The sequence below is a fragment of the Zonotrichia leucophrys genome, chromosome 1A (genome assembly GCF_028769735.1).
Source record: "Zonotrichia leucophrys gambelii isolate GWCS_2022_RI chromosome 1A, RI_Zleu_2.0, whole genome shotgun sequence".
Classification (NCBI taxonomy): Eukaryota; Metazoa; Chordata; class Aves; order Passeriformes; family Passerellidae; genus Zonotrichia; species Zonotrichia leucophrys.
In genome coordinates this window covers 10,167,861-10,192,437 of record NC_088170.1, presented here as the reverse complement: position 1 = coordinate 10,192,437, position 24,577 = coordinate 10,167,861, and the positions used below count along the sequence as shown (strand labels likewise).

Here is a 24,577-nt window from a genome sequence, read left to right as displayed (position 1 = left end):
CTGTCATCAGGTAGAATATCTTATTTAATAAGCCTCTTCTAAGGTATAAACTGGGGCTGGGGATTTTTTCCTGGCCTCCTTCAGAGCAAAGGACAAGCAGATAAAGATCAGCTGCTGCAGTGCTACACTGTCAAAGTTCCTGTTCCTGTGAAAATTAACCCTCTCCAAGCTCAGAGCCCAGGTAGGCTTTGCCACTGTGAAATTAATGAAGTAGGAAAAGGGTCTGTTACCAACTCATGTTGCTTTTTCAACTCCAGTTCCCACCATGTATGAGACAGATTTCTTCTCTATTTGCAAACAGATCAACTACCCTGCTTTTTTTTAACCCATCTGATGAGCCGTGGATGCTGCCAGGACTGATTCTCATTAAATCCATCATGAAGGAGGGGCGGATTTTCTCTCTTTGCCCCTGTTTCACAGAAGTACAACGACAAAAATGTGGTCTGAACATTTCTAAATTCAGCTGTTATCTAAAGGCAAATTCCCTTCACCCCCTTCTCTATTTCCCCCCACCCTGAAGCAGCAGTAGACCTGCTTTTCTCAGTCCCTATGATGCTGAATCAAGCTGACTGCTACCAAAGAGAGGCCCTGAGAACATCTGCAAGAGAGACTTTGTGTCTTGGAGTCAAGACAGAGGGTGAGGATGCCCTGCCAGGGGCTATGAAATGAGGCTGCTCTGATGAAACTGTTCAACAGGCTGAAGAGGAATATACCTGGTTCACACATTTCACTTCAGGCACATCTGTGCTGAGGTCACAGCTCCATGCTAGCACGTAACAAAGCACTGAGTGGGAATCAAGGGACAACAACAGGTCCTCACTCCAACACCAAATCACTGACAATACTTGCCTGGAGGAGAGCTAAGAGCCAGCCAGAAGACTCCCATTGACTCAGACCTGCATGAAAACTAATCCTTGACAAACCATCTTCTGTACCCATACAGTTTTCCTGTGGGCCAACCTTACACTTGTTAAGTCCCTGGTTTCATATATGAGTACTGACTGGACGACACATTTGAGATTGCTTGATTGACTGTTTAGGTTACAGCAGTTCTGAAACCAAGAGCCTACATCCATTGACCTGGAATGGAAATGTGGACATCCCCTCTCCTGGAAACAGTTCCAGAGAGAACAAACTGATTGATAGAAGTGAAAGACTTTCTAAACTGTAACTGGCAAACTCTACTTTTGCACCACTTAATGATTATTTACAAACTTACAATGGTTTTCAATGCAAGTAAACTCCAAGAGGTTAGGACATATTTTTTTCTTACCATCAACAAGCTATTCTAAGAGCCATCTCTGTTTAGAATTAAGGGATGAATCTCACTCATTTAAATGAATGCAAGAAAATTCCCATAGGTAAAATACTTCTCCTAGTAGTGTTACATGAGCCCAATCTCTTACCTGTAGTATCTGGATTGAAGGTAAGTAGAACACACAGCCTTAGACACATGGCTAGCTGAACCAAAGTCTATGACCTTGACCCTATATGGCTGTCGGGATGGGTCTACCAGCATGATGTTCTCTGGTTTGAGATCAGCATGAATCAGTCCCAGGCTTTTCAGCTTCATTAGGGCAGTTGCTACCTGCTGGAGAATCGGTCGAATGTACTTAAGGGGCAAGGGACTGAATTTATTTTGTTTTAAGAAATCATAGAGGTTCTGCTCCAACATTTCAAATACCAAGCATGTGTGATTCTTGTGCTGGAAGCATTCGTAAGCACGGACAAAGTTGTAGTCATCCGCGCTTTCCGTGCTCAGCCGAGCCAGGATGCTCACTTCAATCTGGCCTTGCCGGGCATAGGAAGGGTGGTTTTTTAGGATCTTGATAGCCACAATCTCATTAGTGCCACGTTTCCAGCATTTGACTACTTGTCCGAAGGTTCCACGGCCAAGAAACTCTAACACTTCGTACGTGTTGGTCATGGAACAGAGCACCTCATGTTGCACCAGCTGGTAATCCCCTTCACTGTTGGAGCCACTGTTTTTGGAAGTGGCCGTGGAGGTGGTGGCGGTGGCTACAGTGGCCCCACTGGCATTGTTCTGAATCATTGGCGGATGCTCCTCGATAATCTGCACGCTGCTTGTGTTCTCAATCTCCTCGCTCTTGCGCTTAAGTCCACATTTTTGGTAGGTGTCCAGAAGGCTCACAGTGCTGCGACGCATCAGGTTGTGCGGCCCGCCCAGCGTTTGCCCAGACACCGCGACCACGCCGGAGGTGCTGTTGGCAGATGTAACCACGATGTGCCCCGTGCTTGCTGGGAAGATGATGGTCTGCTCGTAAGGGATGCTGGGGTTGGGGATCTGCAGGGAGGCGTTGACGGCTGCTGCGGCGGCTGCTTGGGAGGACTGCACGTTCTTGCCCTGGTTGTAGACTTTGCTGTGTGTGCCGTACCCAGTCATATCCCAGTTCGAACTCGGCTCCACTTTCAGTTTCTTCACGCTACAGAAGGCACTTGACTGAAGGGTATGAGGAGAGAAAACTTGCACATGCGAGGCCATACCTGCAACACAACATCAGAGTGAAACCACTGTGTCAGGATGCTTTCCCCAGCTTTTTTCATTTGCCCAGTGGCAGGAAAGGGAAATGGGATACAGGCTTCAGATACATTACATGCACACACACAAAAAGCAAGTTCTTCCAGAAATATGTATTTGACACAAGTAAAATATTATGCTCTAAAATAAATCCTTACCCCAGATTGAACTATACCAACATAAAGATTTCTGCTCTCTTGCTCTCCCCCTTTTCATTTTTAATGACAGGAATGTGCATGTTATTTTTACCTCCTCTGCCTAAAGAGACTCCTATTCCCATTGTCTCCAGGAATATATGTAGCTCTCTGGAAGAACTCATGTCAAATACTGCAAAGTATTCTGACTACAGAAGCCAAATCTCAAATCCTCAGGCTCATCCAATCTTAAGCAGTTTGGTGGATCTGACTTAAGCCCTCCATTTGTGCCCATAAAACCACTGTGTACTTTCTGGCCTGCACAGAGTGAAGATGGGACCAGGAGATGATACACTGTGAGCAAATGGAGGTGCATAGATAAAGTTGAGGAGCCAGAACAGAAGAAGATGATCTTTCAGATTGCTTGCCAACTCTGTGAGTGGGAATTGTGCACAATGCTAGTCTGTGCTCAGGGACACTGGAGACGGGAGTTACACAACATGAGCTTCACTGTGTGCTGTCAGTGCTCCCAGATTTATAAAATTTTGTTCATCTATTCTTATTCACAGTGACAATACCATTACCGGGAAGCAGATCCCCTGGAAATGAACAGCATTGTTTATGAAGCAACATACACATTAGCATGTCGCAGAATTAGCTCCTAATATAGCTTTATTTCCACAGGAAAGACAAAAACCTATTTTAATGCAAGCTTATTTGGTTTCAGAAGAGTTAATGATCTTCTAATTCTTTTTAAAAAAAAACCCAGACCACCAAAAAACAACCCCACAACCTCATAACCAAAGTGAAAATAATGCATCACTGAGACAGACTTACTGAAGAATTCTGAGTAATATTCCACTGAAACAGAAAAAGTGCCTATTCAGAGAAGAAAAAATGCGGTGCATGGGGAAGGGGACAGCTAAGTCCTGACTTGCTGCCAGCCTTCCCTCCCCAGGGTAGGGATAGTACTGCTGGGGCAAACACTTTGTGAAGAACACAAATCCATGGGGACTTCTGGGGAAGGAATCAGCACCCGGCAGGAGTTAGAGCAGAAAGGCACAGCCTCCTTCACCCTTCTATCTGTCATCAGTGTTTCTTTTTAATAAACCAGAATGACTAGGGAAGAAAAAGACAATATGCTGAGCTGGCACCATTGTTGAATTATTAAGCACAAACATAACCTTGACTTGTTTTCAACTTAAAAAAGTTAAAAGCTGAATGAATGCTTCAGTAACAAAGCCACAACAAACTCTGCAATGCACATGGATGACTTCTTCATGTGGAGGCATGACAGTATCTGACTTGGTCTCCTCATACTTCACTAGTCCCTGTTCCTCTTCAGAAGATTTTCTGGAGCTCATGTGTACACAGACACACTCACACACACGCATGCATAAACTTACTCATATAGAAAAATATGAATGTCACTCCACACTCACAAAGCTTGGTAGTCAAGTTAACAGATCTAAACACACCCAACTCTCTTTTTCCACTTAATTCCCAGCAGCCCAAAGGCCAGGAGGGGCTCAGGAGAGGGGTGCTGTGGCAAGCCAAAACCAACCATGAGTAACTACTCAGAAGTAACAGGCCAAGCAATCTCTCCACTTTGCTTCAGCACCCCTGCCTTCACCCTTTCAGCAGTGATGAATTTCTGAGGACAGAGCAGATGCAGAAGAAAACCCCTTCAGGACACATGGGGGAACCCTCCCCTGGGCTTGAACACAGCACACAAAACCCCACTGATCCCAGTCTAGCAAGGAAGCCCTGAAAACCATAGCATGCTGCCCTCTCCAGATGTGACTCCTGTCTCTAAGTGGATTTATGATTGTTTACTGTTGTGCCTTTTACCCCCTGCTCCCCCAACCTCCTGGGCAGCAATTTCCAAGGTTGCTGAAACTGGAGGCTCAGATACCCTTCAGCTCCTTGCCCTGCAGGAGAAGTACCTTCTCTGCTCTCTACTTTCCACAGGGCAACGATGCTGTCACGAATGCCATGGCATGTGGTGGGTGGTGAGCTCAGAGAACCACAGCAATGCTACTCAACTTGTCATCCTGGACACAAAGATCGTGTGTGAGTGAGCCAAAACTGTGTTTGTTTTTCCACTGATTAAGAAGAATCACGGTGTTCCTTCGAGTACAGTACTGACCTGCCTGGAGAGAGGGGGTGGTTTGATGTATGTTTTCCCCCTGGACGCAAATAATATGGCAGATGTAATTGGTAACATATTGTGGACCTAGCAGAGGTGTAATTTATAGTTATATGGCTTTCATTCCACGGCGTGCTTGAGCAATCTCTCTTCGTAGAAAATGAAAAGGGAAAAAATGACTGACGCAGAACAAGGAGAGATGTTCTTCCCGCACTCTCCTCTAAAGATAACACCAAAAGACTGAGGCATGGCAAATTAAAGTCAAGGATGTGAAGCACAGCAGCTGCAACTTTCTCAGTGCCACTGTAAAAATCAGGATAATCGCCACCATTAAGGGACAGGCTTTCAACTGGTGCAAACTGGCAGGGCTCCACTCGATATCAGCTGACGCTAAAAACAAGGTCAGCAGTCACTCAACATTGTCAATGTCAGATGGCTGCTGCCTGTGCCCTTTGGTGAAACGAGTTGTTGTTAGGGACTGGTTTCCACATCAACAGCCACCCCTTGCTGTCCCTGAAACACTGCTGGCAGCCTCAGCAGAGGACAGGAGCAGGGGATAAACATGACTCACCCCAAAAATGGAGGGATGAAAGAAGCAGTGCTTCTGTGGATAAAGCAAGGAGTTTGGATTCCTCTGCTGCCAGTGCTGCCCTCCTCAGAGGCTACATCTCATCACAGAAAAAGCTTTTTCTTTTTCTCTAAAAAAAGAACTATGAAATCTTCTTCCTTACATCCAAAATTATTTTCTCATGTTTGAGGTTTTAAGGGCATGCATTGTAAGGAAAATAAGTCAGTGAGTTCTTCAGCATAGTCCGATACCAAGAAATTACAGGCTGATTGACAGCTTGGTGATGGGAAAAGGCGGCTTCTGCAGAAAAGTGATTTTTATTGCAAATTTTCCTGTGCAGTTAATGCGAGAAAAACACAGTCCTAAATTTCCTGAGGACACAATAAAACTGTGCTGGTGGCATGTTGTTTCTTTCAAAAAGGATTTTTGCTCCATAGCAATAGCAGGAATAGTAATAAATGTGAATAAAAGTTGGATGGTTTTGTTACAGGAATCAAATTCCTCATTACAGCCTGTAATATGATTTACACCTTCAGCCTTTTGATTACACAGGCTGACAACAGCTTGCCACAACATCCACGAGGGAACAAGCCAGCAGTATTGGGGTGATCCACACCAGTGGCACCAATGTCTCAGAGGCAGTGGGAATCACCCCCAGGGACTATTCTTGCTCCTGGGGTCCTGGAAAGACAGAGGGGCCATAAGCTGCAGAGGGATGGAAAATGGGATGTTTCACTTGGGAAAAGTTCTCTTAACCCCCATTCAAAGGTCTGACAAGAAACCTCCTGCGCAAGGCTGGGCCTCTCATATCACTTTCCTTATCTGCAGGAAGATCCTGGCAGTCACCTTGCTACATTTTCCATGGAATGCCCAAGGCTGGCACCTGGCTCCTCATCTTTTTGCAACCTGCCAGCAGTGGAGGGAGTGAGGATACTTGGCACGAGCAGCTTCACCCACTGAGCATTCCTGCCCACCTGAAGCCCAGCCCAGCAGCCTCACCGACACCACCAAAAGCTTTGGCTGGCCTAAGCCAAGTGGCAGTTCCAACTGAGCTGGTCCCTGCCCTGGCATGGGTGCCAGGGAGGCCTCTATTAGCCAGCCAGGATGAAGCCAGGATGCCACAACAGCTAAATACATGTCCTGAAGAGTGTAAGTCTAAGTTTTATGTCACCCCTGAGCACAGCGAATCTCTGGGCTGGGAGCAGAATCAGGGTTGGGCACCATGCATTAAATAAAATTTATAGTTCCTTTCTTTAATAATGAGTTTAGTGTAGTCATTTAAAGCTCTCACAAAACTGATAGTAACTGGATTTAATGGGGCCTTCCCTGTCCTTGATATGACTCACATAACTCCTCATAGCATCTACATGAGCTGAAGTAGGTAGGGTGCAGCCAGGGGACAGTGTTAAAACAGCTGGAATGACTTTTATTTAAAGACTTGAGGTTTTTTGTTCCTGAGAACTCCTCCCACGTCAGCTTTCACTTAATAATTTAATTTAGCAGGTGCTATTTACAATTCAGATGTCCCTCTTCTGCGTGCACACACAAATCACGCAGCCGCCCCACTTGTACTCCTAACAGGTTTCAGGAAAGCAAATGAGGTAAAGTTCCCTATCCACCCACGTCACCCCAAAGGGCAAAAAATACACTTTGGGGACTAAAGAAAGAACAGTTTGTAAGTCTCTGATTTTCTCTTCTGGTTTACTCCCAGCACTCACTGCTGATTTTTAAGTGTGGCCTTTGAGGCAGCAAGAGACCAAGCTGGTGCCCGGGATTGAGAAGGAAGTCAGACGTTCTGCAGTACCTGCAGAGCTGCCAGTGCTCTGTAACCAGAGGCTGCTTCCTGGCTGCTGCCAGAACGACAGAGCCTGCTTGAAAAATACTGTAGAGAGCACATGGTATGTGTTCAGCATATAAATGATGCTTGCAAGACAATACTGAAATAAGTATCTTCCACTTCTCCCCAGAGAGGCACAAGCCTGCAAACCCATATACACGCCCAGGCTGAGAAGGCAAAAGGGGATCTGCAGGTGTGGCTAATGAATTGCACCTTCAGAACAGCCATGTCTCAAGCACAGCACCCTTCTGCACAGTGGCCTCTGTGTGGCTCCTTCTGAGGCATTGTCCCCAACACCACTGCACTCTCAGAATCTCCTGAAAATTTATGTCCCTGGAGGCTATACAAATTCTTTCCCTTGTGCTGACGAATGTTTGGAGACAACCTCAAAGCAGAGCTCAGACCTCAACAGCCTCAGCTCCTTCCTGTTCCTAGTGAGCCTGAGATATCAAGGGGGCCTGCATTCCAGGTGAAAATTTCCCTGCCTTCCTGTTCTGCTTTTCCTGTCCTGCTAGTAAAACTGTCTCAGCCTAATTAGTAGTTTTCTAAATGTAGTGCACAGCAGTTCTCAAAGATGCAAGATGTGACAGAGCACATCCCCTGCACTGCTCCAGACCTGGATCCACATGGCTCCAACCTGCTATGTTTGATCCATGTCTTGTGGCCAAATGAAAAAGCAAAACTTCCCAATGCACAGAGTAGCCATAAACAAAGCCAAATTGACAAAGCCAAGCATCTATCTCCTTCCCTCTCATCCCCACCCAAAAAGTACATCCATCCAGTGCCATGGCCAGAGCACCCTCATCATCATCACCTTCAAATCCCTTATCTCCCCGACACCCCAACTGCCCTCCTACATGTCACTCTCCTGCATTTATAGCATCAACAACCCTTCCTCCCGTTTCATCCTGCACATCATGACTTTCCTTTATAGGTATGATGAAAATTATCAACAGGACTTACTTAGTACTCCTGAGCATGGAGGTGGTGTAGGCAGTTACTCCCCATCGTGGCCTGATCAGGTTATTTTGGCATGTGGCTCAGGATACTGCTGTTTTTCCTCACAAACCATCTTTATTCCCTTCCTCACTCTCCATTTAACTCCTTAAATCCAGGGCAAATTGTCTGCTGACTACTGAAAGCTTTCTTAGCTGTAATTTAGAAACATTACAATTCTTAGTCATCCTTTTGGGGTGGGCTCAGGGGCAGATGAGCCTGAATAACAAGCTGTGGGCTCCTCTGACATATCCCTGGTTTTAGGCACATGAAGTAAAATTTCAGGGACAAATACATACATTTACATTTGAATACTTTATTACACCTCAGTGCAAGATTCATTCAGGGTCACCTCCATCTCCCACTGGAATGAACTGCAGTAATGACAAGAGATATTACGGATTTCCTCAGTTAATCACATGACTAGTTTATGTTTCACATTATAGTTAATTAACTATGCAACACCTGAGAACACAGGTTAAAATACACCTCACCAGAGGCTGCCCCATCACTTCCTTGTAGATGCTGCAGTGACTGGACCTGACACCAATTTCTAGGTCTTGGTGTGAGAAGGCCCAGCAGTCCAGTCTGTGCTCCCCTGAGCTGAAAGAGAACCCCTAGATAGCTTCTTATGGGAAAACTGGGCACAGTTGGAATAGTGCAAAACTTCTCTTCAGGATACCTCAGTGTTACTGTGTGGAAAGCAAATGAAGGCAGCAAGCGAATGCAATTTAATAGTCTACAGCCTTGACAAAACAGAGCCAGACCCCAGTAAGCAAACACCCCTCACCATGCCTGTCAAAGCTGACAGAAAGACAGTCACCTCTACAGAAATCATGAAATGACACTGCAAACACCCTACCACGACATCAAAGTGCTCTCCAGACATAAAATGAGAAACCTGGATGTCTGCCGTGCCCTGTTGGGTCTCTGGGGCTTGAGAAGGCAGGTCATAGCCCTGCCTTGCTGAGCAACAGTCCTCCAAGCCAGGGAGGACTTCTGGAGTCCCAAGAACAAAATGAGGTGGTGAACAATAAAGATGGAGGCAGGGGCAGCACCTGAAAGCCTCCAAGGTCTGCATGAGCATGTGAAGGAACTTCTGCACAATGTAAGCATAAAGACATTTTAGGAAAGTGGGTGTCAGTAAAGACAGGAAGAAGTTTTACAACCAAATGATCAGTACTCCCAAGAGCCTGATCAGAGGAGAAGAAAGTGTGCTTGGGAGTCAGAGATGGGATGAGAAAGAAAGAAAAAGATGAGATCAGACAGGTGGGATTGACAGAAGCCCTGCTTTGAAGCTTCATCTTTGGAGGACACTAAAGGATGTCTAACAAATGCTTTGCTGAAGAAATCCCTTGTTCAGATTTCTTGGAGAGAGGCCCAGCAGAGCTGAGGCAAGTGTGGAATGCTTGGCTGGGGCTGTGCTGCAGGCTGCTGGGGAACCCACGAGCAGCACCACATCTGCTTAAAGAGCTGAAGACTGCGGCAACACCCACAGCACCACTGAGAATGAGGCATGACATGATGAGGCTTCTATAATGCCACGCTTGAATGAGCTCCTGAAGCACTGGGTACAGCCAGAGGAGATGGGGAAAGCAAGCTACCAAGGAACATTTCCTCATCCTGAAATCAAAATGGAGCCGGAAGAGTCCAAAAGCAGCTACTCCCATCAATGGGCCAGGTAGGACTGTTTGGCAACATCATATGTGTTCAGGGCACCTTCCTCCTTCCCATCTGTCCTCCACCATCACAAAGTGGAACAGTCACCACAGCATTTCAGCATTTCTACAGCACCCAAAGCTCCCTCTGTAGAGCTATACTGCAGACAATCTCTGCAGTAAATGTGAAACTGGCCATAGTTTGCCTTGTAGTCCAGTCAAATGTCTGGATCCCTGCATTTAACCTCCAAACAGGGCTGTAAGGCAGGAGCCTCTAGATTCCAACAAGCTGCATCTCTGATTGCTACCTGCTAACAGAGTTACATCCTGAAAGCAGAGCTGAAAGAAGAATGACCTTGGCATGGCTCTGCTTTCGAGGCAGCGTGGCTCAAGTCTCTGCTGCTCATCTTCCAAGCAGAGGCTGACCACAGTACCCCATCTTACAGGGGAAAGAAAGGACTTTCTCAACCTTTCCGACCCCAGACTTCACTGGCCACCCTACCTGGCCCTCCATTATCTCAGTTCCTGGGAAAGGGTACCAAGGCCTCTCAAAAAGGAACGAAAATTAATCAGTTTTCCTTTGCTGCTCTGTTTGTGCCCCCCCTCACACAGCACTGGCACATTTGTGGCTTCCCACAGCTGCCTAGTGGAAAGGATATTTTGGCTTTTTCCACGATGGCTGTCTCCCCACCTGGATGACTTTCCACCTGTAAATATTAACTTTGTAATGTCAATGACTCCAACTGGCCTGCAAGTGTGGTGAAACCACAGGGAATACCTGGCACCTCACATACCTCACTTGTTAGAAACAACGCTGCTTGTGAAGGCAAGACATGGGCAAGGCTCACTGGAGTATCTGGATGAGCCTCTCACTCCCACAAGATTTTTTCCTACTGTTTTATTTGCAAAGAGGCCACTGCATGACATTCAGCCCCTGCTTTGTTTATGAATTCTGAAACTCAGACCAAGCTCTAGCTGGGCTGAAAACATCAGTTTGCCTATTCACAAGGTCCCTTCCTTCATTTGGTTTCCATCAGGATACAGACCTGTTGGAGAGAAACAAGTCCCTGGTGAGGTCTGGATGGAATACACAGGATCTGGCCGGCAAAGAAAGATGAAGATGCAAGGAGAAAGGTGGGGAAGCTGGGCACAGGGCTCTGACAAACAGAAAATTGAGACTGATTTGTTGACATCCTGACAGCCACATACCACCTTCAAATAAGAATGACCAAACACAGGACCTACAGCACTCTCAAACATTGAGGGTGTGAGGTGCTTTAGGAAATGAAGAGAAAGGATAGTGCAGGTCAACCACCTGATCTCCAGTTTAAGGAGCTGCAACAATTTTGTAAATAACCTGCCTTCCCATCATCACACCTGACCTGCACAGACAAAAGCCTTCAGTTCCTCAGTGAAACACCTTGAGCATTTTCACCATCTTCCAGACTTTAAGGCCAAGGAAACACCCCCAAAGTTACGGCCAAACCAGTCAGCAACCTTTTCTTGTTGTCACCTGTGGCTTTTGGTTTGCATTCCAAATAGGACTATAAACCCAGAAATGCATGATGTGAAACGGACTGTGAGCTGGAACCAGAACAGGCACAGTAGGACTGAGCCAGCTGGCCCAAAGCAAAAATCACCATGGAGACACAGGGTGCAGGATTGGGATGTGGACTCATTTCTCCCCAAAACAACTGTCTCTCTTGGCCCATTCACCTTTGAGACTGGAGAGTGGCTGTCATGTGAGACACAGTGATGGGGAGCTGCTGCAGCCTCCATGAGAACGCAGGGTGTTGAAAGGTTTATCTGTGGGAAGCAATGATTCAGTTTGCTGCATTTGGGGTTGTGCTGACCTCTGTCATACAAAAGACATGGTCACACTCAGGCACACATAGACATGTAAACACTTGAGATGACCCACGAAGGCAGTGAATCTCATAATCCCCAAAAGAAATGATTGATGCTACCCCAAGCAATCCCACAGAAGTGCCTCTGGACACCTGCCTGCCCCACTGCTGCCTGGCTTGTTGGGGCTGGTGCACGCCTGGTCTCCTGCTGTCTTCACATCAACTTCATTTGAAGCAAGGTCTAATGGGACAGAGGCCAGATCAGCGTACAGAGAAGAGGCCTGTTTGGCCAAGGAAATGCAGCTTAGGTGATGTACAAAGCTCTTGGTTACACAAAAAAACCCCCTGATTTTGGGGGATAAACTACATGAAGGATTTCAGAGCCTTGAAGAGTAAACACCCAGAAGCTCAGGAAAGGCTATCTACTTGAGAAAAGAGGATATAAGGGCCTTGTGTGTGATGAAGAAACTCAGGGACAGCACTAACAGCCTACTCCCCCTCAAAGCTCTAAACGAAAAGAAATCAGTCCAAGGGAAGTCATTAAGAGAAACAAAACAATAAAAGTCTACACCTGTATCAGCAGCACTCCCTGGATACCATCAGTCTCTCCCCCAGGTTTCTCCTTTGTGCAGGATATGATTATTTATTGACATATTTATTTACTCAGCTCTGCAGTGCTTAACACCATGGCTGCTTGGCTTCTTGCACTGTCAAAATTAGAGCATGACAGAAGAGGAGTGAAGCTAAACATGGAGATCCACTACAACACAGGCCAAATGCCTGCCGCAATGGGGACCCCACAACCAGCCTGGACAACAAACACTCCCTTGGGGTAACTTTGCTCCAGATCACTCAGTGCTTTCAAGGCTCTTCACAGCTCCCTGCAGAGACCCAGGCACCACAGCACACCTCAGGCCCTGTTGAAGTGCTGACCATAAGCACCTGCTGTGCGGCACAACTGCTGAAACCAAACCTGCAGAACCAAAAATCCACGGCAGAAAGGAGAGATGGCTGCAGATGACAAACCAGCTAAAGGGGCTGTCAAGCCTTCTCCTCATTCCTGATGCTACATTTAAGAACTGACGTGTCACTTTGCGCCTCCAGCAGCACGCAGCCACTTGCCCAACCTCTTCAGAAGCATCTTCTTGACACTGCTACAACTGTTTTGCAGCCATGTGCTTTCGACTCAGAACATTCAATTCTTTCCTTTTCCTACGCAATGAAATGAAAGGATTCAGTTCAGATGCAGTCGGACAATGAGTTCAGAATCACTAATGTGTCGGTGATGCTGCAGCCAAGCTGTCCACAGTCACACCTGTGGGTTTTGACTAACGATGGAAGTCTGGCCAAACTGAGTCATGGGGGAAAGAAGAGTTTCTGGGAAAATAAGCTCTGTATGATTTTCTCACAAGGAGCAAATATGCCACTGTTTCCACAGGTTCCAGAAAAAAAAACAGATTGGTAACAACTTGTGGTGAAATCACAAGAGCTTTTAGGACACCCAGGAGAACACTGGGCATCTTAGCTTTGCCATAGTCATAGAAATAACTAGGGAGTAAAATGGCCTGGGGTGGGCCTATGGGTTTTGCTAGAAAAACTGTGACACTCCCAGCAAATGATAGGGGGAAACTGCCATTTAAAAACACCCAAAACAAAAGAAAACAGCCAGGGGAATTTAGTACTAAAAAGTCCTGTGAACTTTAATTTGACCTTATGAACTCAAACTCACTAAAAGCTTTCCAAATCCATATGGATGAAAAGTAAGAGGAGACTGAAAACTAGATGCAGCAGAAGCACAATAACTGTGGAAAGAGTTTCCGTGGGAAGCAGCAAGTTTACACCCGGTAGAGATGCCCAATTAATTCGATGTTTGCAGTACTCCTTTGTGGACACAGTCCTTGGTTTTGGTAATTTTTCGTATCTGAAAATAGCCCCATTTCCCTCTTTAGTCCTTCCTGGGCTCATGGGAGACTGAAATGAGTCACCAGAGGATCAGCTGAGTCATCCAGCCAAATCTTGGAAAGCAGTACAAAATGTGTGGTCATCACATCCTCAACTGAGATGTGGATGACGGCAGCACCCCTAGCAACCCACCATGCATTCAGCAGAAAGGGCTGGAGACCAGTGACACCATGAGCTGTTACTGTGAGCCAGGCAAAGAATGCCTTAAATGAAACTCGGACAAAGCAAACAAGAGCTGACAAACATGGCCAGCATGCTGCCCAGTGGAAAAGGACCTGGGAGTGCTGCTGGGCTGGCAGCTGAACATGAGCCAGCAGTGGCTCCAGGTGGCCTAGAAGGCCAGGGGCATCCAGATCAGAAATGGCGTGGCCAGCAGGACCAGGGCAGTTACTGTCCCTCGGTGCTTGGCACTGATGAGGGAGAACCTCAAATCCTGTCTTCAGTTCTGGGACCCTCACTAGAACAAAGACAGTGAGGTGCAGCATGTCCAGAGAAGGGCAATGGGGCTGGTGAAGGGTCTGGAGAGTGAGTCCTATGAAGATCAGCTGAGGGAGCTGAGGTTGTTTAGTCTGGAGAAGAGGAGGCTCAGGGTTAACCTCATTACTGACTACAACTACCTGAAAGGAAATTGTAGCACATGAGGAGGGGGTCAGTCTCTTCTCCCAGTCAACCAGCAACAGGGCAAGAGAAAATGGCCGCAAGTTATGCCAGGGCAGGTTCAGGCTGGACATTGGGAAGAATGTTTTCCCTGAAAGGGTGGGTAAGCATTAGAATGGGCTGCCCAGGCAAGTGGTAGAGTCACAATCCCTAGGAGCATTCAGAAAACTACTGGAATGGCACTCAGTGTTATGGTTTGGTTGGCATGATGGTGTCCAGTCACAGGCTGCATTCAAGGATCTTAGAAGTCTTTTCCAGCTTTAATGATTCTACAGCTGCTGGTCCTGCACCTGACACAGAGTCCTTCTCCATCCAGTTTCCCCATTCCAGAGGCATTAGGAAAAAGGGATGGCCATCTCCATCTTCCAGATCACGAGACATCCCTAGCCCATTTTCCAAATTCTATGAAGCAAAGTTCCAATTCATCCAATTCCTCTCGCGTATCATCAAATCTTAACAAGCCCTATTTCGATATGCAATCTCCCTGACAACCAAATAACTGTGACCTTTTAAGAACACAGGTCCATATTTCATTTTTATGTCTATTATCTGCAGAACAAAAAGGAGTGGGGCAGTTGCTTTTGGGCAGAGAAGATGTATTTACCAAGCAGGTTTTTTATGGTGATTACAAAAGTTTAACAATCAAATTCAGGACAGTTGTTCTCTTTGTGCTGTCATGGAAAAACAGCCCCAGTCTTCAGGAGCTGGGAACCCTGTTCCTGCACAGCTTGCTGTCACCCTGCAGAGCTCATGCCACAAGCCACAGTTGAGCCAAGCATGGAGGACTCTGAAGCACCAGGGGTTACAGGAATAGCACATGTGGCACATCAGTAGTACAGGTCCCTCTGTGGTTCATCCAGAAAATCCACTGGCTGGAAGCTCCCATGACACTCCTTTCACCTGGCCAAGCACCAGCAAATGGTGCTCAGGGACTATATGTGAAATGACACCAAACAGGTTTTCATGAAACTGCTCAAAATTTCCCAACTAATGATGTCACTCCTGTTGTGTCTTGATTCTTCTCGCCAGCTCATCCCTGGGTTTCAGCAAGGCCGTGATGTATTCACCTCGCTGTGCCTCTTCTCCCAGCCTTCTGCACCTTCACTCCTATTTCCTTTGCCAAAAATATAAAAAAACACTTTAAAAAAAGGAAAAAAAAGAGCTGAAAGGTTCAGGTGGGGATCAGTGGATGATGAAGTCCACAAGACAGAGCAACACTTGACAGAAACAGGTATAACTGGTGTAAAAAACAGGTTTAAGTGAAACTCAAGTAAAAAGATACAGAAGCTATTAAAGTACCTAAAATCCAGGGGGTTTTGGTCTCAGAGTTATAAGAACCTGGTATTATTTAGTCTTTTAAAGGCTCAGTAGTAGAGACTCCAAGCTGTTGAAATGCTAACTTATTCCATGCTCTGCTGAGACAGAAAATAAATGTGAAACTGGATCCTGACAGCACCACTAGATCCCAAAATTGACCCTCCTGCTTTCTGCTCTGCCTGCTCCAAAGAACATGCTATTCCTGGAGGAGTTTTAAAACATAAAGCCCAGGCAAGTGTTCTCATGTCCTCTCCACTTCCCAAAGCTACGGCGAGCAGCTCGCTGGAGCTGCCCTCCCACACACATCACCCTCTAGGTCCTGGCACTTGCCAAGAGCTCTGCACTGGCCCCACGGGCTGGCCTGGCACCAAGCACGAGCAGAGCAGCAGCCGCGGCGCGCGGCTCAGCACGCTCGAGCTACAATAAACCTGTCAGACTGCGCGAGACATGAATCATATGGACTGCCACAACAGCAACCCAGCGTGTGCTAAAGCAAACAAACAAACAAACCAACAAACAAACAATCCTAAGACATCTCAAAACACAGACGTAGGTAAAAGGCACTCTCCTGAGGCTGCCAGCACACAAGGCAATCCTGGAAAAATATACTCTCTCCTGACTTGTGACAACTCAGAAATGCTTCAGCAGAGCTGTAGTAGGGGGCCACAGGAAAGCAAGACCAACAGGACTCACTGGGAAACTGGACCCTGACCAAGCAAATGCCTGGGTTTTCCAGGATGCTGGGAGTGGGAGAAAACACCTGTAGCAAAGGCTCATTGGTCACCAAGGGATGTGGCTGCAGAGGATGCTCAGGGTCTTTTGGAAAGCACATCTCCAAGTGCACTTAGCTGGGGGTGCTGCTTCCCTCACTGGCCAGGATGCAGCAGAAACAAGAGCATCTTTTCCTCCTTAAGGTTTTCCTGTGGTCCTTGGTACAGCCATGAGACCTGAAGCATGGAAAAAATGCTACAAGGGCATCTGAGGCACCTGCATGCTGCCTGTGCCCTTCAGGGCAGCCTTGGGAGTGGATGACTGCTCCATCCATGATTGTGGGCCACCAGGGCATACCATTTCATACCATGAACCTGTGCCTACACTTTGGATGTACATGGATTTTTCACTTGTATCATTGCAATATAGTCAGTGGGTACAGTGACCATTTCTCCATCCTGTTTTCCTCCCTGCTATTTAATGATCTTGCGGTGTCGCCTCTTAAGCCACAGTCCTCCAAACACTCACAGACACCCCTCACCTTCCAACCAGCAACTGCAACACTGTGAACCATGGGATGAATTAGGCAGACAAAAGCACAGGGGAAAGGTTTATGGCCAGTCTGTTTGCTTTTCCTGGCAGATCCAGTCCAGAGACTTCAGCTTTTCCAGGTGACAAGTGTCTTCCAAGACAGTGTCTGCATCACAAAATATTCTATAAAATCTTTATTTAACTGCTCCCCTAGGACTGCTGGCTAGACCCTCACACTACTGCCACATGTGCCTGTGTCTGAGTTTAAGCACATGGATTTTCTGAACTGACTTCATCAGGACGACTCACACACTGAAAGCCCACTCCATAGCAAGAACAGTGCATTAATCATCTGCCCTTGGGTTCTGAAAGGGAATTTTTGTGGGGAAGAAAGCAAAAAAAATTCCATAAAACTTGTGGATACAATTCAGGTATCCAAGTGATGCATTAATCTAAATTAAACCCCTCTGCTGTACTCTCTCTTTTAGAAAAGCAAGTTCTTCTCTACAAATGTAATCTGTGGTTAACTGTTGTTAACTTATTTCAGAAGAAATCCTGTGGAAGGTAAAGTTTCCAGTACCTGTGCCCACCCCACAAGCAGCATATTCAGAAAATCTACATTTGGTTTTCTTGCAGATTTTTCCTTCCCTTCCTTCTCCATGACTAGCAATATGGATAGAAAAACATTCTCTCTGCTCTTGACAGAGTGGCTGCTGCTGCTGCTGCTGCACGTTCTCCACCTGGAGTGAAAATTCTCCGTTGTCACGGCAGCCAACAGTGATGTCACAGACTGAGTATTGTGACTTCAGCTGGAAAAGGAGCAGCAGAGCAGATGAACTCTGAAAACAAAGATATTGTTTTGGTGTAAACACCAAAACCAGCCTTCATGGAAAAGAGGGAGGAAAAAAAAAGAAGGAACTATATATAAATATCTGACAATTATGGTTTTCTCAAAGAAGTATAAATATATGAAAAATAGAGTTCTCCCTAGGCAAGTATCTCAAAGGTCCAACTGAGTGCTGAAAGAATTGTCATTTTGTTTCTGTTCTGTCAAGAAATGGGACCATTTCAGGTTTTGAAATACATGTTTTCTATTCTTTTCTTTTTTTACTTTTGTTTTTAAAACCTTCTTGTCTGGTCATTGTCCCAGAATAAGCAATCTGCATTGTTGTGCAAAGAAATCTCAGAAAATAATGCACATGTTTCCAAAAGTTTCATTAATCCACAGGCAACTTGCAAATACTGCTGTCTGTCTTGATAAACCTTTCTGAAAATTCACATGCAGAAGAAGGGGAAATACTGGTAGGACTTCAGTTACCACCTTCTCAGGGGACAACACAAATAACAAGCAGTTCCCTCCCCAAAGTACCCTAATGATATCCTAGCTTTACAAAAAATTATGCTTGAATATTTTTTCTGAAATATAAACTTGCCATGCACAGTCAAAATTAAAAAGAAATATGGGGCATTTTAAAGAGAAATTCCATGGGGAAAAGCAACTGTGAAATAGCCAAACATCAATTATGAAAACCACATCAAGAAGAGGCTCTTATGCACGGGCTGAAGGGTTTAGGGATTTCAAGAAAATGTGCATCCTAGTTTGACTCATAATGTAGGCAGAGAATGAGCAAGTTTCCTCAAAAACAGCTCAGTGAGTATGTAACCCTTTAAAGTCACAGTATCTGCACAACTTTCTTGTATCTCACAGCACCCAGCTGACGGCAATCTTTGCTCTCCATGCCCAACTCCTCCACAGGACTGGAGATGGATTACTTCCATCCTAAATTAGTGCAAAAGGAACAGCTGATACTACTGTGACACGGGAAAACTTCTGAGGTGTGCACTACAGCCACCCCAGAGCTTGCTCATTGGTGCCATTATCACCATCCCAACTGCAAACCTTCAATCAGAGCCTTCTCCTCCCCTGCCGCTGCCCACATACAGCTCAACAGGCTGTGGGCAGCACTGCTTCCTTCTACCTGAGGGGAGAACGCAAATGTATGGAAAGCAAAATGTAACAAAGTGAACAAAGGCAGAGAGATTTGGGGTTGATTCTGCCTGTGAGTCAAGTCCGGATCATTTTCCCAAGCTTAAAGATTGTGGTCTCATGAGGGTACCACTTGGTACTTCCACAGGGCAGGATCTAGGAGAGGGAGTACCCTGGGTAAAATTAGGAAATGCCTTCCCACAAGACTCAAAGAAAAAGCAATGGTATGAACCTGTTCTTCCTTAAAATAACTTGCAAGTCTTTTGGTTTGTGGCATTGCTGTTCAATGGTACAGAGCATTATTAGAGAAAAACAGCATAAACCAGACAGTTGTCATAAGGGAAAAAAGGTATCTCAGTTCATTTGTGCTTCTCCTCCAACCCTGAACTTCTACCTCGAGGGTCACACTTGCTCCTACAGGGAATGTATGGATAGAAGGCTTCACCAGTTTTCCTCTCTGACAACAAACAGCACCAAACGCTTTCCTGTCTCTTCTCCCAGAAGCAACAGCTGTTTATTGTTCCTCATTCCCACACTGCATGACCAAACAACTACACAGAAAACAGAGATGGGTGAAAGCAAGACTATTTAAAGCTGCAAATCAAGAACACAAGGCTTAGGAAAGCTCAGCTTTATGGCTGCCTGTGCAACCTTCGACCCTCTTTCCTGCCCGTGTGCCATGGCAGAGCTGTTAATCACATAATCACAGGCTATTTTTCCAAGGACCTTGGCCTCACCCAGTGCAGCAGGATCTAGGGTGCTCACTAGGCGAGCACCCAGTTACTATTTCATCTTCTCAGTGCTTTTGGAGGTGTGGCCCCAAGACTTGTTTACTGCATACCCGCCACGCTCTGCTCTGCAGATGGAATTGGTAATTTACTTGTGGCCTTTCCTACAGTATGCATCATTAGAGTAACTGAATGTTTCACAAACATAAAGGAATGCATTTTTGCACTGCCCTTATAAAGTAAGACACTGCATTATCCATATGTCAAGGGCAGAGAAGCAAAGCATAGGGAGATTAATGTGAAAAGCTTCCACTAGTTTTAAATCTCAGTTGAAACTCTTGAGTACAAGTCCTTCAGAGATATGTTTTGCCAGTTGAGGCTGTGGTGACAACTATTTTTTTTTTTTGGGCTGATGCTCTCAGAGACAGCAGAAGTGATATCCCTGACATTTATACCATTCAAATTTTACTGAGTGGTTAATGTGGAGGCTTGCTTTCTCACTTCTTTGTACATTTGTTGTTTTTAACATGCATCAGGAAAAAATTCAGGAGAGGTATAAAAGAGCTGTTTTCTAAATATACATTCTGAGGCAGGTAGCTGGGATGGAAAATTTCTGCCCAGACAGTTTAAGTTTAGTAAAGTTGTGAACAACTAAAAATGAAGGTCTTAAAATAGGGAAGCTGTTGGATGGCCTCAATGACAGGTCATTGCCATAAAATACACTTTTCTTTCTCTTCTCACTTTTCTCTCTTCTCTTTCTGAGAAGAAACATGTTATACTAACAGAATCAAGTCAAACTGAAACACACACTGTAACCAGAACTTTATTTTATATTCTGGTTCTGTTCAGATAAACAAGATCAATTTATTTTTACATTAAAAGCACAACATAGTCCTGTTACTCAATTCCAAACAGGGACTTCTGCTTAGAGCATAAGCCCCACCTTTCCTCCTATTCTCTCAGAAAGAGAAAGCAAGTGTCAGGCACTTCTGGCAGCACTGGTCATAAGCTGGATATAGGACAGACAGATGGACAGTACTCAGGGGTAGTGAATCTTACATTGATATAAACTGATCCTTCCCCTGATTATTTGCAGGGAGATTCAAAAATTCCTATAAGGAAAAAACAAAAAGCCCATCTGAAAATTTCAGGCAGTGATTTTGTCTGTGCCAACACCAGGAAAGAAAGACAGACAGACAAAAAGACAGACGGTGGGGGGGAGGGTGGGAACAATTCAACCAACTGCTGGTGCCAGCCTTCTTCAGAGCAATGAAGTAATTTTAGAGACACTTCTGTAGGAGCCTAAAATCCAGCCTTGCATCTGTGCACAGGACTCGGGACACACAGACACAGACAGACATGCACAACACTGGACAACAATGTGAGACAATGTGGGAGCTGGAGAACTGGATCCTCCATCACCTTGGGAACAGGCAAGGACAACCCTGGGATAACTCCTGACAATTCCTCTTTGCCACCCAAACTGTATTCCTGGCAAATGAATACAGCTTCCTTCCCCTGATACATACCATATCTACACAGAGAGGAACACAGACCCAATTTCTCTGTCCTGCACTGAAAACTCTCACTGTATATCCCTGCTTTTGAGCTAGTCATGTCTCCTGACTGCACTAACTTAGACTAATTTAGTATTTTTAATTACAGAGGGATTTACAGCACTGCACTACAGTGCTCTCTTTTATTATACCCACTGTTTCTGCTGAATCTGGGTGCACTCTACATACAAAGTTGCACATTAGACAAATTACACTGCACATTAAGTAAATCTCTCTCTAGAAACAGGATTAGATGAAGAGGCAAATCTTCCTCATTCCTAGTGTATAAATTAATATCTACAAAATCAATATAAAGAAAGAGCCCCATATCAATTTATGAAAAAAAATAGTTTAAGCATTCTCCACAATTAAACAAATTTATGTAGGAGATGCATTCTTCTTCTCCTATTTTGCCTAATAAATAAAACAGCTGGTCCAAGGAATCAGGTCAATCAGTGTCTGGAAAAAGCCCCATTAAAGCTGCTATATAACCTAGTTTCTCAAGCTGCATAAGGCATCCTAATATTGAAGAGGCAGAAGTCCATCCAGAGACAGCAGGGATGGCTCAGCTTCTGGCACTTCAGGGTTATGGAGGATATTTATTACAGAAGACAATAGTAAGTGAGATATCTTGCAAAGATCTAAGGAGATGGGCTCTGAAGGACCACAACAAAGACAACATGATGCATCCAGACCTGTCCATAAAACAGAGCTAGTAGCCTTGGGCACCTAAGCTCAGGTCATCCAACATAAGGAGATGGTAAAGGCCCAGATTTTCACATGTGTTCAGATGCTGTCAAAACTAACCTAGCCCTGCTGCAACAATGGGTGATAACAGCTCTTCTCAGGGCTCTCCACAGCTCCATGGTTCCATCCCTCCCATGTCACGTGGGAGGGTGAATCCAGCAGTGCCCAAAGCTGTGGGTGTGTTTTGTGGGTACAGAGCCTATTCCAGTGCAGGCAAAAACCCCTCAGCACCAGCCCTCCTCCTCCTGCACAACACACAGTACACAAAATGCAGTGCCCAGGCCCTCCTCACCTCAGAAAACGTACATTCAGTAGGTCTGAAAATATTTTGCAAAGGATATCACAATCCATATCCTATAGAGATAAAAATAGAGCCAGAAGAAAGTGACTTGCTTAAGCTTTAGGAGCAAGGCAGCATCAGAACTGGGAAATGAAACTTCCTGGTCCACAAACCTAGGTTTTAGCTTCTTAAATAAGGATTCTCTTCCCTCATTAAAAAACTAGAAATGAGAAAAGAGGAAGGAATATTCTGCAGACAGAATGAACTTTGCCCTCAGAGGACTAATGACCTGATAGACTTCTTTTCCCTTCTAACCTCCATTTCCCCTTGCTAAAGTTACAATAACTTCAAGGAGTATCCTTATTCCTTGGTCTGCTTTAACCTAGTGTGTCAGCTCAGCATCCTTTTCCCAACCACCTGAACCAGAGACCATCCTTCCATGAGAGGAGATTACCTTCTTGATTTCAGTCTCTCTGGACATCCTTGCAACATCCTGGACTGAGACTCTCCGCTTTCTGCATTGTGCTGAGGGACCCCAAAGTCCTATCCACTCATCCCAGCCCATAGTACGTGGCAGCCTGAAAGGGTACCCTGGAGGTAAAACCTGGTTGTTCTCTATTAATTTTTCATTTTAAGAATAGCTCCAGGGAAAGGAGGGAGATATAGGTCAGAGACTTTGGAGGCTGATTAGTAACTCTGTACATCTTCCTTCTTTTTTTTTTTTTCCCTCATTATTTTTTTCTCTTCCAAATTCAGAAACAGAGGGTTTTCCCTCCGTATTTCTCATTTACTCCTTGAGCATCACTGGCATTAGTCAGCAAACTCCTGCAATTTCCTCACAAGCCCCTGACACTTGCAGAGTGACTAACCCTTTCTGCACACACTTGGGTTCTAACAGTTTCATTGCTTTTTTCCCTCATGAAAAATGGATCTCGGCACTGCACAGGCTCAGTTCTCCCTGTGGTCACTGCAAGGGTGACAGGTCACTCCCTGTAAGCTCCTGCTGCCAGGAGGCTGCAAACAGCACCATTTTTCACGCACAGAGCCGAGGAGCCAGGAGGTGATGGCAGGGCCTGCCCTCGGGTCACTTCATAACTCACCATCACAGTCGCAGTGTCCCTCACGCTAGGAAGAAGTTGGCTCCTGCTCCAAGCACAGGCACGGGGAGAAGGGGATGGAGGAAGCCTGAAGCCACCTGGCAGCCACCAGGTCTGCCAGGTGACACTGCCTTTGTGTCGGCCTTTCCTTCCAGCACTGGGAGTCTCTGCCCCCGTTACGGTGCCCGGTGCCCGACATGATGCGCAGCAGGCCTCAGCTGGGCTCCTGAGGCATGAATCCAGCATGAATGAAAACGCAGCTCCTTGTGACTCAAAGCCACCTCATCAGAGCACGACAGAAGGCTCCTCCTGGCCAGGTGGGCTTGCACAAGCTGCCCACCCACCCACAGCCACGCTCACAGAAGACCTAACTAGGAAGAAGTTAGTTCCTGCTCCAAGCACAGGCACGGGGAGAAGGGGATGGAGGAAGTCTGAAGCCATCTGGCAGCCCTGAAGCCACCAGCTCTGTTATGTTACACTGCCTTTGTGTCGGCCTTTCCTTCCAGCACTGGGAGTCTCTGCCCCCGTTACGGTGCCCGGTGCCCGACATGATGTGCAGCAGGCCTCAGCTGGGCTCCCGAGGCACCAATACAGCGTGAATGAAAACGCAGCTCCTTGTGACTCAAAGCCACCTCATCAGAGCACGACAGAAGGCTCCTCCTGGCCAGGTGGGCTTGCACAAGCTGCCCACCCACCCACAGCCACGATCACAGAAGACCTTGCATGCAGCTCACGCTCACGTGGGTGTCCCACAGACGTGCCCACACTGTGCTCTTGGTGCTGCGCTCGAGCACACAGCAAGTTTGTTGTGTCCACCTCTCCAGGGTGATGCCAAGAGCACACAGGCCACTCTTCCTTACATCCAATATGCAAACAGGATGTCTTGCCCCCAGGGCAAGGCCATGCCCTCAGGCAATGGTAGGTACTACCTGCTGCCACCCACACAGAAACAATCCACATCCAAAGCAGAGCCCATCAACGGGGATCAGTGGGAAAGCTGGTGAACTTGGGGCTGGAGAAGTTTATTTAACCCTGAGACCCTCACCCCGTTCCCACCACCCTTACCTCCGTCCCCATTGTAGGAGAGACTTCTGCATTGCTGTGTAGGGAGGCATGAAAATAAACCACCGGCTCCAGTGCCACACTCCCTCCTGGCAGATCTGTTTCTCTCTTCTTAACTGTTTCCAAGTGCCTGGCTGTTTTATAATCCCCAGTGAGCATTCCCTTAACTCCTTCCTCACTGAGTCCTTCCACTCTCCCTCGCTCGCTCTCTTCT

The 24,577-nt window shown here is 46.1% G+C and overlaps 1 protein-coding gene across 2 annotated transcripts in view; it reads right to left on the bottom strand.

The window, feature by feature from the left end:
• HIPK2 (homeodomain interacting protein kinase 2) overlaps positions 1 to 24,577 on the bottom strand; it is a 138,177-nt gene that overhangs the window by 93,805 nt on the left and 19,795 nt on the right. For both annotated transcript variants that reach the window (XM_064737365.1, XM_064737371.1), the window contains exon 2: positions 1,407 to 2,505. In XM_064737365.1, coding sequence (XP_064593435.1) covers positions 1,407 to 2,505 — 1,099 coding nt within the window. The remainder of the gene's footprint in view (positions 1 to 1,406; positions 2,506 to 24,577) is intronic.